This window comes from Lepus europaeus, chromosome 9 (assembly GCF_033115175.1).
Source record: "Lepus europaeus isolate LE1 chromosome 9, mLepTim1.pri, whole genome shotgun sequence".
Lineage (NCBI taxonomy): Eukaryota > Metazoa > Chordata > Mammalia > Lagomorpha > Leporidae > Lepus > Lepus europaeus.
Window position 1 is genome coordinate 121,914,602 of NC_084835.1, and position 15,737 is coordinate 121,930,338.

At 43.0% G+C, this 15,737-nt stretch overlaps 1 protein-coding gene across 1 annotated transcript in view; it reads left to right on the forward strand.

Annotated features, from left to right (window-relative positions):
• The window catches only part of ZNF407 (zinc finger protein 407), a 464,217-nt gene that overhangs the window by 308,913 nt on the left and 139,567 nt on the right, over positions 1 to 15,737 (forward strand). Inside the window, exon 8 of the mRNA XM_062201806.1 lies at positions 10,409 to 10,587. Coding sequence (XP_062057790.1) covers positions 10,409 to 10,587 — 179 coding nt within the window. The remainder of the gene's footprint in view (positions 1 to 10,408; positions 10,588 to 15,737) is intronic.

A 15,737-nucleotide genomic window follows, 5' to 3' on the forward strand; every position in this document is an offset into this window, starting at 1 on the left:
GACAATTAATTTTAAAGTTTTCCCTAGTGTTTAGCTGTTAGAAACAATGGTTTAATGACTCCTTGTGGATAATCTACTAAAAGCTGAACTTCTGAATCCAAGAAAGTATATATACTTTAAATTTGAAGGATGGCATCACATGTCTTTGCAATGCCTATGCTGACTTGCACCACTGCCAGGGTAGTCAATTTCTGTTACCAGTGTTTAGCATTCGCAGTTATCTTAACTTCTCCCCATCTGTCGCCTGGGGCTTTAATCTGCATCCTTGCTTTCTAGAGAAATCGCTGTCCACGTGATGAGTGCATCCCCGTTTGTCCATCTCCAGTTAGGAACTGCTGCTTGTATTCTTTATCCAGCTCCTGAAACTTAGCTTTCTTTTTAATTACCCACTGGCACTCATTTTGTAGTCTTTATTAATCATGTTTGTTCTATATGCTGCATGTTTTCTGCCTTTCTTTGCACTGTCTCATTTTTTATGATGCATTTTTGCTGTACTGCAGCTGTAATTTTGATGGTGTACATTTTCCTACCTAATTCAGTAGCTTTTGGATTTGACATTTTCTTTAGGAGAACTCTAAACAAGAATTATAAATGTATTTTTTGCTGTCATTTTTATAATTTGATTTATTCATCTTAAAATTTTAAAGTTCCAAAGGCATGTATTTTTATATGCCCTGTGACAATAAGGATCTAGCTAATTTTTCTCCATATAGGAGGCAGTTAACACAACACCACTTACTATGGAACTCATCATTTCCTAATTGATTTGAAATAACATCATTATCCCTAATATGCATAGATCTTTGTGCTTTCTGTTCTCTTCCTGTGATGTTTTTGGTTCAGCACTCCTAATGACATTCATCTGTTTGCTCAACATTATTGATAACATTCCCTCTGAGGTAGAGGAATGTGAAGTTCTTTATTCTCATAGCTTTTAACCAACTTTAAATTTAAACAGCACAAATGTTCAGTAATCTAAAATTATCAGACTCTGGAGTGAGAACGTAAGTGATAAAGAAGTATGTATCTTGGGCTGCCTCACATAAATTGTCAACTGGCTCTGTACATATATATTGTAGCACAGTTTTCCAACCTGCAGTGACTTGGGAACTTCACTTTCCTGTCAACTGTGAACATTTTCCTGTCTTTCCTAGGCTGGGTTTATGTCCAGTAAATGTGTAACTAAATAATGGTTGTTTTAAAATATGTTAACTTTTTCAGTTTAATTTACTTTCACATCTTCTTTGGGTTATTCCTTTCCCATTTTACATCACTGTTATAAAGATATTATAGAACTTCCCTTTCTATATTTTCAAATATAAACATGTACTTATTGTGTAGTTTGATATTCTTGTTTCAGTAGAACAATTTAACTACAGTTTAATTCTTTTCATGGCTATCAGTTCAAAAAGTTCTGAAGAGGCAAAAAAAGAAATTGGATACCAGCTTTATTTTACAGGTGGGCTATGTCACACACAGTCATACATACACTAACTGAGAAATCTATTTTTATTCAAATAAATTGAAATTTTATTTCATAATACATTAGGAAAATTGCTAATAATGATCAAGATAGCTGAGCTGCTTTGCGTTGCATACAAAGAAAATGTATAATTTAATTAACCTGAATCAAAATGGCAGCTTTGTGAAGTCCACTCAGTATTCCCATGAAGCAGCACAAAAAGTGTTCTGTGACCAGAAATTTTGGGAAGCAAAGTGTTCAACAAAGCTAAGCATATTTCATTCAGTAGAACTGAATGCAGTGTTGCCCTAACTTTCCTGAATGAATATCTCTTCCCTTTTGTCTTCATAGTTTCTGTTAACATGCATTACATGTTTAGAAATACAAACTTTGGGCGGGCGCCGCGGCTCACTAGGCTAATCCTCCGCCTTGCGGCGCCGGCACACCGGGTTCTAGTCCCGGTCTGGGCACCGGATTCTGTCCCGGTTGCCCCTCTTCCAGGCCAGCTCTCTGCTGTGGCCAGGGAGTGCAGTGGAGGATGGCCCAAGTCCTTGGGTCCTGCACCCCATGGGAGACCAGGAGAAGCACCTGGCTCCTGCCATCGGATCAGCGCAGTGCGCCGGCCGCAGCATGCCTACCGCGGCGGCCATTGGAGGGTGAACCAACGGCAAAAAGGAAGACCTTTCTCTCTGTCTCTCTCTCTCACTGTCCACTCCGCCTGTCAAAAAAAAAAAGAAATACAAACCTTGATACAAACCTCATATTATTTTCAAAGAACTTTTGTTGCATTGACTTTTTTCTCGTGGAGAATTTTACAGTAATTGTGTGTCAAATCTATCTATGTCCAGGATTTCTGCCTTCATTATAGTTAGAATACAGTATGTGTTTGAATAAAGCACATAATTTTCCCCAAAAAAATGACATTTCAGGAAGACATCTGTGGATATACTAATATTCGATTTAGAGAGAGTAGAATACAATAGAAAACTTGGTTATGATGTGGAGTTCATCACATACCCATCAAGACAGGGGGTGACATAGCCGTCGTGATGCTGTGTGATGGCACATGTGGAGCAGGGTGTGGAATTCCCAGACAGTATCACTTCCAGACTCAAAATAGGCTGCATCTCAAATGAAAGAGGAACTGGGGATACTGTGCAGTAGAAAACTGTTAGAAGATCCCAAAGTGACTCCAGTGAAGACAGACCCTTATGCAAATGAAGTGTTTGCATAGTCATTTTTTTAAAATTATTTATTTGAGAGGCAGAGTTACAGACAGAGAGGAAGAGACGGAGAAAAAGTTCTTCCATCCGCTGGTTTACTCCCCAAATGGCCACAGCAGCTGGAGCTGGGCCGATCTGATGCCAGAAGCCAGGAGCTTCTTCCAGGTCTCCCACATGGGTGCGTGGACTCAAGGACTTGGACCATCCTCTACTGCTTTCCTAGGCCATAGCAGAGAGCTGGATTGGAAGTGGAGCAGCTGGGACCAGAACTGGTGCCCATATCGGATGCCGGCACCGCAGGCAGAGGCTTAACCTGCTACATCACAGTGCCAGCCCCAAATAGTTATTTTATAAACATGAGTTTAAAATCAGCATTTCCAAAGTGTTACTTTAAAATAGATATTATAAATAAATAAAAATAAAATAGATGATATTTAATATGTGTGTATTCAAATCCATAAAACTTTTTTTTAAAGATTTTATTTATTTATTTGAAACGCAGAGTTACAGAGAGGCAGAGGCAGAGAGAGAGGTCTTCCATCTGCTGGTTCACTCCCCAGATGGCTGCAATGGCCAGAGCTGAGCAGATCCAATGCCAGGAGCTTCTTCCAAGTAAGCCTTGTGGGTCCAGGGGCCCAAGGATTTGGGCCATCTTACTGCTTTCCCAGGCCATAGCAGAGAGCGAGATAGGAAGTGGAACAGCCAGGACTAGAACCAGTGCCCACATGCAATGCTGGTAATGCAGGCAGTAGCCTTACCCACTATGCCACAGTGCTGGCCCCAAACATTTTTACTATATAGGTGTTTGCTTCCTATATTTTGAGGATGTAAATTTACGCTCTCTCACTCTATTGTCCATTTTTTGAACACTTTATTTAGGAAAACTAAGGTGAACTTTATATTCACAGTAATATTTAGATTCATACCCTAACTATGTGTTAGGGTACGTATTCTACTGATTTACATCTCTGTTAGTTGCTTTTATAATTTTAAGTGATTATGTCATATCTAGGAAATTTACTGTGAAGCTTCTTTAATTTATTGAAGAATTTAATCCACTACATAGTACCAATCAGTGACTAAGCCAAATTTATTCCCCCTGAAAATAGTAGCTATTTTCATTCTAAATACCACCCTCAATTTAATGATTATAGTTTTATTAACCATAATAATTTTCAAAATTGGAATAATTCACTTAAAAATGTATTTTCTTGGACTGGCATTGGAAGTACTGGTAGTGCGGTAGGTTAAGTTGCTGCTTGCAATGCCCATGTGTGTTGTGGTATGTCTCTGTTTAGCAAACTTGCCCTTATCCATTATAATGTTTTATACATGTCCCATATAATTCACGTTTCATGTTTCTTTTTTGAAAGCAGTGTTTTCTGTATATTGCATAAGGGAATTGGAGTAAACTTACCCACAAAATAGACACTTAGCCACTTTACACAGTCCTATTTTGAGTTCTGTTAGCATCATTTTCAGTCACACTCGGATTGTTTTTATTTTCTTTGTAAACTGTCTTACATCATTTTTAGAGTGGTACATGTTGCGTAGAACTATGTATGCTGAGATGTTGCAAAATCATGAGATGTTATCAAGTGATTCCCCAAAAAAGTCACTTGGGAAATGGGAATTCTTTCTTCCTAAGGAAGCATGGAAAAGGAAGAGTCGTGGAGTGGGAAGAAGACTGAAATGGAAAATGACGGGGGTTCGAACACAAGGGAGTTCTCAGGGTGTCTGGCCCAGGAACTTTTGTTGCTGGACTATGATTTTTGTGGTCACAGTCCTGGTTGTCCCCAGTGTATCAAGACAGCTGTTAATTTGACACACACATACACAGACATATAAGGAACTTGGGGTGTTGAGGAAGAATCTTGGCTTTCTCTGGGGAGATGGGAATGAACTGATTTATGATCTCTGTGCCAGGCCCTCTTCCAGGTACTCATTAGAGGACGTCTGTGCCACTGCCACCCTCTTTTTCTTTGTTTATAGAAGATAATACCCTCTAGATTTTTTTATTGGTTGATTGATTGATTGACTTAAGAAACAGAGAGACAGAAAAATGACACACAAAAAGTGCAAGAGAGAGAGAGAACTGGGGCGGGCACTGTGGTGCAGTAGGTTAATCTTCCATCTGTGGCACTGGCATCCCATAAGGGCGCCAGTGTTAGTCCCAGCTGCTCCTCTTAAAAGAGAGACACTCTGTATTTTCCTGGTGTTACCGCAAACGTAGTGGTGTTTTTAGCAAAGCAGGAAGATGTTTAGCTCAGAGAAACTCCAAAATTTATGAAAAAAAAAAAAAAAAGGCCACCCATAATGGGCAGAGAGAAACAGCTCTGATCAACTGATCACACCCAAGATGCCTGTGATGGCAGGGGCTTGGGTGAAGGTCAGTCAGGAGCTGAGCACTCAGTCCAGGTCTCCCACACGGGTGGCAGAAACTCCAGTAGTAGAGCCATCACCACTCCACCCAGGTCTGCAATAGCAGGAAGTTGAATTTGGGAGCTGGATCTGAGAGCAGAGCCCGGGGCTTGGATATGGGCTATAGACATCTTCACTGCTAGGCTAAATACTAGCCTACTAAGATGGTATTCAGAGACACTGCCTGATTGTTCTGCAGTAATAGTCACTCATTGTTTGCCCAGGTCCCTCTAGGACTATTGTTAGCCCCACATTTTTGCCACATCCGCTGACGACCACAGTCCTGTGACCAGCTCCCCAGTGGCTTTGAGTGGGCAGTTGCTGTGTGGGAGGAAACAGAGTAATGCAGACTGAACAGACCTGAGATAAACCCCTGCAACCTGCTAACTATCACAGATTCACAGGGGAGAGACAGACTAGCAGAATGTAATACCCATTCCTGGATTACCTCCAAATAGCTAAAACATTGATAACATTGATAAATGTGGTATTTCATGTCGGGAGCAGGGGGGACGATTGACTTTAGTAAATGGTATCAAGAAAACTGGATAGCCCAGGGTGTCCACACTTAGCCACACCTTATAGGTTGATTTTGAAAAAAAAATAATGATTAATATTACATACTGCAGCTATGTGCAAGTACTAGAACCAAATTTGGGACAAGTCTTTTATAACCCCCAAGTAAGGAAGCCGTAGAAATAGAGGTGAGGGGCCAGCACTGTGGGTAGTGGGTAAAGTTGCAGCCTGTAGTGCCAGCATCCCATATGAGCACCGGTTCGAGTCCCGGCTGCTCCTCTTCTGATCCAGCTCTCTCCTGTGGCCTGGGAAAACAGTTGAAGAAGGCCCAAGTCCCTTTACCTGAGTGGGAGACCCAGAAGAAGCTCCTGGCTTCGGATAGGCACGCTCCAGCCCTTGTGGCCAATTGGGGAGTAAACCAGCGGATGGAAGACCTCTCTGTCTCTCTCTCTCCCTCTTCTTCTCTCCATGTAACTCTGACTTTCAAGTAAGTAAATAATTAAAAAAAGAACAAGAGGTGAATGAAATTTCATTTTATTTTAAAGATTTGTATATTCATTCACAGAGAGAAATGGCAAGAGACAATGTAGATCTTACATATGCTGGTCCATTCCCCAGATGGCCACAATGGCCAGCATGGGCCAGGCTGAAGCCAGTTGCTTTCTCCATGTCTCCCATGTCAAGGGAGGGACCCAAATACTTGGACCATCTTCCACTGCTTTTCCCAGGTCATTGTCAGGGAGCTAGATGGGAAGAGGAACAGTCGGGACATGAGCGGTGCTCACATGGGAGGCCAGTGTCACAGGTACTTTTTCCCTTCAGCTGAAAGCCATCACGGGAGTTTGTGTAACTTGGGCTGCATCCAGAGATTGGAGGCTAGAAAGGTTGGGGCAGATTTCAGGACTTGAGTGTGAGGGACCTGCACTGTACAGAGCATTTCTTTGTGTTGGTCCTGCCTTTCCAGTTGCTTGGGCCTGAACAGGGCACACAGTTCACCTTCCCCTCCATTCTCACAGCAGCCTTGAACACTAGGGGGTGGGGCTGTAGCCTACAAAGAGCTTTCGCCACTCTCTAACTCCTGTGTGACAATTTGTGCTCACATCCGTTTGCCTTTTGCTCAGGGAGAAGATAATGCAGAGGCCAAATTTTTGGTAATTTGATACCATTAACCTTATTTTGTGTTTAAGCAAGGGCATCTTAGGGCCAGCATTGTGGTGTAGCTGGTAAAGTGGCCTCCTGCAATGCTGGCATCCCATAGGGATGCTGATTTGTATCCTGGCTGCTCCACTGGAAGTGGCCATCTGGGGAGTGAACCAGCAGATGGATGATCTCTCCCTCCGTCCCTCCCTCCCTCCCTTTCTCCCTCCCTCCCCCTCCATCTCTCCTTCTCTCTCTCTCTCTCTCTCTTCCCCACCCCTGTCTCTGTGTAACTCTGAATTTAAAATAAGTAAATAAATATTTTTTAAAAATTAAAGCAAAAGGACATATTAGAGAACTGAGGTAATTGCCCAAGATCACAGAGCCATCACCTAGAAGGTTGTAAGTCCCATGCTGGGAGTGGACCCCAGGCTGTTTCTCTTTATATGTAGTAATATATATGTTATACTACACAGCTTAACATGCATGTGCTATATACGTATGAGGACACAGGGATGGAATAGTCCTTAGTACCTTTTCCTATCTCAGTTTCCAAGGGGCAGGCATTTGGGGCAGCTATGAAGACCCCTGTGAAGACACTATTCTGGAGTGTCTGACTGTGAACACCAGCTTCTGACTCCAGCTTCCTGCGGGTAGTGGCTTCAGGAGTTGGGTCCCTGCCACACGTGGGAGACCCAGGTGCAGTTCTCAGCTCCCAGCGTCAGCCTGGCTAAAGCCTGACCCATTCCTGGCCATTGTGGGTTTTGGAGGAGTGAGCTAGTAGATAGACGCTCTGCCTGTCTGCCTCTCAAATGAATAAAAATTTTTAAAAATTATTTTTCAAAAAGTCAAGATCCAAACCCCTTCTATCATGTTTCATTTTATTTTCTTAAATTTTTAAAATAAGGTTCTCCTGTTTTTAAACTCTGACTTTGCCTTCCTCTATATGCCCCTCACAAATTCATAGTCTCCTGTTAGGTTCCATGTGCTGTTGAGGTACTAAGAGATACTGGCTTATTTTGTCCAAGATGCACCCTTCTTGAAAGTAAGATATTCTGTCTTCAATGTCTTCTCGTTTTTCCTTCACTGAAGTTAGGATTCAGTGCTTATATTGTTCCCTATTTAGATGTGTGTTATACATTGAAATGTGTGTATTTAGGCAATTTTAATTTCTTCACCAGATCAATGATTGTCTTTGGTGATGCTTAATGCCTAAAATTTTACGTGAGGAGATAATATAACAGAATCCAGGGTCCTAATAAACAATGCTAATTGTGGACAGTAGTAGTGTTTTATTTTCTTTCTGTAGTTTCAGTAAACAATGGTGAATGTAGGGGGTGTCTGTCATTCTGTTGAAAACTGGAGACCTACAGAAGTGAGGGAGTAATTTGAAACAGCTCACCCAGCTAGATCCAGAATTCAAAACAGGGTCTTCTTCCTTTCACCTATCACAAACGTTGACAGTTGTGTTGTCTGCCTTCAGGCATTTTCCTTTTCTTTTTTTAAGATTTATTTTATTTATTTGAAAGATAGTGTCAGAGAGAGAGAGAGAGAGAGAGAGATCGATCTTCCATCCTTCAGATTACTCCCCAGATAGCCACAACAGCTGGGGCTGGGCCAGGTGGAAGCTGAGAGCCAGAAGCTTCATCTGAATCTCCCAAGTTGATGCAGAGTCCCAAGCTCTCATGTCATCCCCTGCCACTTTCCCAGGTCATTAGCAGGGAGCTGGGTAGGAAGCGGAGCAGCCGGGACACATCTTGGGTGTTGCAGGGGGCAGCTTAGCCCCACACGCCACATCTCTGGCACCCAGGTATTTTTTATGTTATTTCTGTCCCTGTGGTCCAGAGCTGTTCTCCCAGATATTCATATACTGAAGAGCATCCTCAGCCTTGCCTTCTCCTTTGAATGAAACACACTGCTGTGGGCACATGGGCATAGCTGCGGACCTGGCCAGCACTCTCGCCGGCCACACCTGCTCCTCCAGTCTCTCACTGTTGTGCTGTTTACTTGCTTCTCCATGGAATCACTTTATAAAAGACTTTATTTATTTATTGGATAGGTAGAGTTACAGACAGTGAGAAGGAGAAGAAACAGGGAGAAAGGTCTTTCATTCACTGGTTCACTCCCAGATGGCTGCAATGGCCTGAGCTGTGCTGATCCGAAACCAGGAGCCAGGGGCTTATTCCAGGTCTCCAGGTGGGTGCAGGGGCCTAAGTGCTCAGTCATCCTCTACTGCTTTCCCAGGCCATAGCAGGGAGCTGGACTGGAAGAGGAGTAGCCAGGACTAGAACTGGCACCCATATGGGATGCCAGCACCACAGGCAGAGGATTCACCTGCGCCATGGCGCCTGGCCCTGGAATCACTTCGGTTTCCAGCTGGCAGGGCCTCGGGGCTCCTTTGCATTTGCCAGGCTAGTGGTGGTATGAGTGCTCATTCTTCTGTCCTAGTTAACAATAGAGCATTTATATAGGAAGCAAATCTGGTAATGCAGTAGTGACATGAAGGAAACCATCTTACCTAGATTTGCTCTAAGTTCTGAGCAAAATTAAACATCCAGCTTGACAGAGTTCTTGCCCACAGCAGGCTGAAAATACCTGGGAACAAAGTCTCTAATACTTCAGTTCCTTATCTTGTTTGGAGAAGATGGTGCTGTTATTTAAAAAATTTTAAAAGTGTATGTGTTAATGTATAAATCACTATAAATGCGTTTGGAAAATAAAGAGAAGTGTAGATTTCAGCATAGCTGCATTTCTTTCTATCCCCCTCCCCCCCGCATGGAGGTTTGATTTGTCTGATTAGTTTCTCTACCCAGGTTTGCTTGTGCATGTGCCTCTTTTGAGGATAGTGTCCTAGAGATGGGAGGGAAGTAGCAAGAGCAACTTCTAGCCAGTGACAGGGAAATTCCCGTGGTGCACGACGCCCAAGTTTTGGGCACACAGCTCCTGATGAGGACGAGAGCTCAGCCTTGCCATCCCAGTTTTCTGGTGTCTACGCCTTTCTCATTTTGCAGGAAAGCAATAGGAAAGGGGAAAGGAACTGTCCTCTCAGTGGCAATTTGGCATGTCCTTGTATTGCTCTCTGTCACTCCAAAGCCTGGAGAGTCGTGGGAGGCCGACCAGCCTACGTATTGCACAGATGTTGGTGGGGCAGGCAGATGTGTCTGCTGTGTGTCTGCCTTCAGATAATCCTGGAGCCTTACTTGGAATTAGCTTTTTAAGCAGAACTTAAAATGCACAATATCTTTGTTTCTAATGCTCTAAAATCAGTGGAGGCGACAGCACTTCCCTTCCGTGCCAGTTCTCGGTGGCGGTAGGTGTGTTCCTGGGACAAGCACACACCTTCACTGCCCTCAAGTGGTACCAGGATTATTTGAGATTAAATAACAGGAGCAGAGATTTTTTTCGTATTTCTGGTTTTATGTAGAAAAGAATTGCTAAGGTAAAAGACTAACTTAGTAATTAGCACATAACTTATAAAAACTACCAGCTGCTTAGGGTTAACGCATTCTGCAAATGAATCCGTACATGGATGCAGCGCCGAGACTCGTATCCAACGTGTGGAAGGCCTGCGTGACGTGAGCTGATCATTCCTGGAATGGTGTCGCTGATCTGACCTTCACATCATTTACTTTTCTTTCTTTTCTGGTAGGTCAAACTGTGCTGAAAACATCCGCAAGCACATTTTACACACTGGCAAACATGAAGGGGTCAAGATGTACAACTGCCCCAAATGCGACTACGGCACCAATGTCCCTGTGGAATTCCGAAACCACTTGAAGGAACAGCATCCTGATATCGAAAACCCTGATCTCGCCTACCTGCATGCTGGTAAGGGACTGAAACCATCCAAACACTGGCTTTAACAGGATTTCGTTCAGTTGGTCACCGTAGTTATGGTGTCATTAGTGCGTCATCATTTCCTGTTTCAACGGGCTAGAATTTGTGATCAGATCTGCTTCAAGTCCTGCTGTTCCCTCAACTAAGAAAACAGCACAACAAAGCTAATAGCAAGTGGACAAGTCACAGTTAAACTGAAATTACAGTAGTTGTTTGATCCCCGTATTTTCACTAATTGGTAAAATTTTTTTACAGAAAAACAATTTGTGATTCACAATGCTGGACCCTACTCAGGGGTGCCAGTGATTTCCAGTGCCGAGCTGGAAGGGCGAAGAGTGCGATGGAGGACAGTGAGCCAGGCGCTAGGGGGCCCAGGGTTGCTCCTGTCCCAGAAATTAGGAGGGGCCGTCACCCACGTTTCCGGGAGGTGCTGGTGCTGCCAGTGGCTCCAGCCAACTAGGTTCCGAGTCAGGCAGGCTGGGATGTGTCAGCAAGGTGCTCACGTCAGGGTGAAGCTGTTCGTGCAGCCCTGCTTTTTGTTTAATTAACAAGTTTTCTTTGAGTGTTGAGTTCTTTTGTGCAGAACGGTAAGATGATGGATTGTGAGTGTGGGGACCTATTTGAGGATATGCTTCACCCTGAAGTAAATTTAGGGCAGTGTTCCAAAATTGAGGCCACACAGCACTGCCATTAAACCCCGCCCAGGCCTGTTTGACCCATGCTGTGGGATCTGGAAGCTCCTGGAAGCCTCTCCTTCTCCCTTCATTGGCCATCTGACCTCACTGAGCTTTGGATTTCTTCGGTGTGGTGACCCCTGCTTAATAGGGCCTGGCTGTGAGGCTTGGCACAGAACACTGTGGCCAGTGGCCAGTGCAGGGGCTGGGGGCTGTGGTGCTGAGGGTGTGAAAGTCAGGAGAAGGCCCACCAGCAATGCAAGACTTTGTTTTCAAAGATTTCAGCAATGATTTCTCTGTTCTACCCTAACAGAAATAGAACTTACAAGTAAATAGAATAATACTCCTAATACATTTGTCAGTGTGTGGGTATAAGGTTAGTATTTCTTCAGTACTGATGTTTTCTTTTAGACTTCTCGGCTTGTGTTCACATGGGCATCTTCAGAAAGGCATAGTGTCTGCCTTAGTAATCTCTGTTGTGTCCAGGGCTGTTTTTGGGAAAACAGACAAAAGCAGAGGTCTTTGCTCTTTCTGTGTTGGTGAGGTTGTCTCTGCAAAGGTTTTGAGCTAGGCAGTACCAACCTTAGTTCATACACACATAATGTCAAGTTGAAACATCTCTGGCCATCTGTAGCTGTGGGTTCTTCATAAATACTGACTGCTGACAGTCCAGGAGGGGAAGGCGCTGCCTGTGAAAAGAGGTCCTTCCAGAACGCTGAACAGCATGTGCGTCCGCGCTGCGTTTGCAGCAGAGACCCTACTACAGGTGGTGTTGCTCCACTGCTTGCCAGGTGCAGGATTGACAGACCCATTGCACCAGTGAGACTTTAAGAACAGGTGAGCCTGAAGTCAAGTATCCCTAACTGTGAAAAGAAGCAAATGTGAACCGAGGAGGGCAGCTCCCTGTTGACAAGGAGTGCTTGCAGTTGGAGGTTCTGCCTGTGACCTTGGCCTGCCTGCTTCCCTGTTAGCGCACTGCGCATGCTGAGTGCTGCTTGGGAACGCGCTGTGCGGTCTCACGCGTTGTAAGCAAAGGTTCAAGAAAAGCATCCAGTTTCCGTGTGTGTGTATTGTACGTGTGCCTGTGTAGTCCTAGTTTTTCTTGATGTTTTCCATTAAAACCATGTTTCTGCATGAGTACAAAACAGTTCTAAGTGTTCGTGTAGCAGAAACTCCGGACACAGAGGCTGTTGATTGCTGTTCCCCATACACAGCAGGGTGGCTCCTCAGCAGTCGTTTGGCTTTGGCAAACTAAGCTCATTGCGAGGAAACTTTACAAAAGTAAGGTTTTTTAGGTGACTTCTTTAAAGACTGCAATTCCGAGTCTTTGGTGCATTTCCGAATGAGCCTCACTTCGCATTGCTGTGTTTCCGTGGTGGCAGGTGGTCGAGGGACTTGGGGGGAAATGAGGTAGTGTCAGCGAGGGGCAGGAAGCCTTACTCCTGAAGAATCCCCTTCGATCACGTACTGCCCGTGGCAACACCAGCATGTTGAGCAATTTGTTATTCGAAATTCAGTGAATCGTACTATGCTTTTCTTTTATTAAAACATTGCGTTTAGAATGATCCTATGCCCCCAAGCCCCGCCTCACCAAATCACTCTCACATGACCAGGCTGAGCCATGTATCTGGCATCTAAAAATCCATTAGAAGGAAAACGTTTCATAACAGCATAAAAGACTGGAAATAGTGTGCTTTGAGGTATTGTAAATTTTAGTTGAGATAATATTTGGAAATTCATGTATTAGAATAAGGTGTTTTTTTGTTTTTTGTTTTTTGTTTTTAAAACAGTTCTCCAGAAAGAGGTTTTTTGTTTGGTTCCTCTGTGTTAGTGTTTACCTGCAGTTATGTAGGCATTTTAAATTGGGTATTTACCACAAAACTGCAGCTCCCTAGAGACAGTTCCAGTCCCTGCTGTGTCACATTGTGAGGCTGGGTGTCCTGAACGTGTCTGAGTTCCCACCTCCTTATCATTGTGTTTCCCAGTTTGAATGAGTTAGCCCTAGTCTTCTTTTTTTTTTTTTTTTTTTTTTTTTTATTAAACTTTTATTTAATGAATATAAATTTCCAAAGTATAGCTTGTGGGTTACAATGGCTTCCCCCCTCCCATAACTTCCCTCCCGCCCGCAACCCTCCCCCCTCCCGCTCCCTTTCCCCTTCCATTCATGTAAAGATTCATTTTCAATTCTCTTTGTATACAGAAGATCAATTTAGTATATATTAGGTAAAGGTTTCAACATTTTGCCCATATAGCAACATCGAGTGAAAAAACTACCATTGGATTACTAATTATAGCATTAAATAGCAATGTACAGCACATTAAAGACAGAGATCCTACATAATTTTTTTTTTCAAAATAATTAATTTTCTATGCCATTTCCATTTTAACACCAGGTTGTTTTTTTTTTTTTTTTCATTTCCAATTCTCTTTATATACAGAAGATCTAGCACTCTGTGTCTGCAGGCCATAGCCTCTACAGTAGCATAGGGTCCAGCTTACACTGATCATTCCTACGACCTATGACTTTGGAAACTTTTATTTTAACTCTGCGGGCCTCAGTCCTCCACTCATACTGATGTCTGCCACACTGTGTTCATGTAGTATCTGTGAGATACCACTGTGTATGAACTCGGACATGTTAATACTGAGATTAAACAGTTGCTCAGTTTAACCATTATCAGGCACAAGTTAAAGATGCATTGTATTTTTTTAAAAGATTTATTGATTCATTTGAAAATCAGAGTTACAGAGAGAGAGAGAAAGAGAGAGAGACAGAGATCTTCCATCTGCTGGTTCACCCCCAAGATGGCTGCAAAGGCCAGGGCTGGGCCAGGCCGAAGCCAGCAGCCTAGAGCTTCTTCCAGTTCTTATGGGTGGCAGGAACCCAAACACTGGGCCATCTTCTGCTTTTCCCAGGTCATGTTAGCAGGAAGCTGGATCAGAAGTGGACTAGGGACACAAACCACTGCCTAAATGGGATGCTGGCGTTGTAGGCAGTGGCTTTACCTGCTGTGCCACAGAGCTGTCCCCTCATTGTATTTTTGTCAGTTCTCTTTGGGGCTAGTAGAATGATTTTTGGTATTATCTTCATTTGGTACTCCAGAGAATTATAGGCTAGATGTGAATCTTAACTTTAGTTGTAGCCCTATTTGAAACACAGGAGAAACATGGCATATTTATTATTTTAACCATGGGTTATTTAGAAATGTAATATTTAATTTTTAGGCAGTTTGGGCTTTTCTAGTTGTCTTTTTGTTAACTATTGAAATAGTAATAGAAATGGATTTCTAACTTAAATTTATTGTGTTTATAGAACATAATCTGAATTATTTCAGACCTTTAAAAATTGTAGCCTTTCTTTATGCCCTGCACGTGGTGAGTTTTGGTAAATGTTTGAACTGCTCCAGAAAGGAGGATAAACCCGGTGCTGATTGGTGCCACAGCCTGTGTGCCCTGAGGATCCTTCGATCACGTGCACTATGTTGGCCACATTGCCTGTCCCCTTAGTGTTCAGTCCCTATCAGCTGTCAACAATGACATATAAGGTCTCTGATTATGATTGTGGATTTGTCTAGTTTTCTTTCTAATTCTGATTTGGCTTTACATGTTTGGAAAGCATATCACTCAGTACTCAGAACTTTAGAATTGTCTGATATATGTACACTTACATGCTACATAATAAGGAATATATGTGAGTTCCCCTATATTATATTACAGCAGTATGTTTTGCCATAATTCTGTGTTTCCTATTAGTGTGACTAGTCCAGCCACCTCACAAATAGCATATAGTTGCATTTTCTTTATCTGCTGGGATGATGTAAATCTTGTACATGAAACATTTAGTCTTTTACTTAGTGTTCGTACTTAATGTAATTATTGCTATAGTCTTCACAATAAAGGACCAAAACCGCCACATATCCATCAAGTAGAATGAATTCTCCACGTTAGTGAAAATGAATGGAATACCACTGCAGACAACAATAAAACGTTCTTCTTTTAGCTGTTCTTGGGATGAACTAAGCCAGACACAAAGGAGTCCATTCTTTGGATTCCGTTCATCAGTCCCTTGGATGGGACAACAGTGCTGGTAACGTTCTGTTTCTTAATCCTAATATTAGGACATACTTGTGTTCAATTTGAGCAAACTCATCGAGTTCTCCTATGAACTTTATGCTTTTCTGTATATACTTTTGAAAAAAATCTATCCTACCACCCTCCAGATTTCTGGAGTTTCATTTAAGCCCACTCTAGGTTTAATATAATGAGATTTTACAATCATAACAACCCTCACAAAATTGACATCAAATTAAAAGTGGTCAGGGGGTGTCAGGCGTTGTAGTTTGCAGTTAAGAGGCCCACAGCCCATAATTAGGTTCCTTGGTCTGAGCCCCAGCTCCCCTCCTGACTCCGGCTTCCTGCTAATGTGGACCCTGGGAAGCAGGGTCCCTGCCACCCATGTTGGTGACC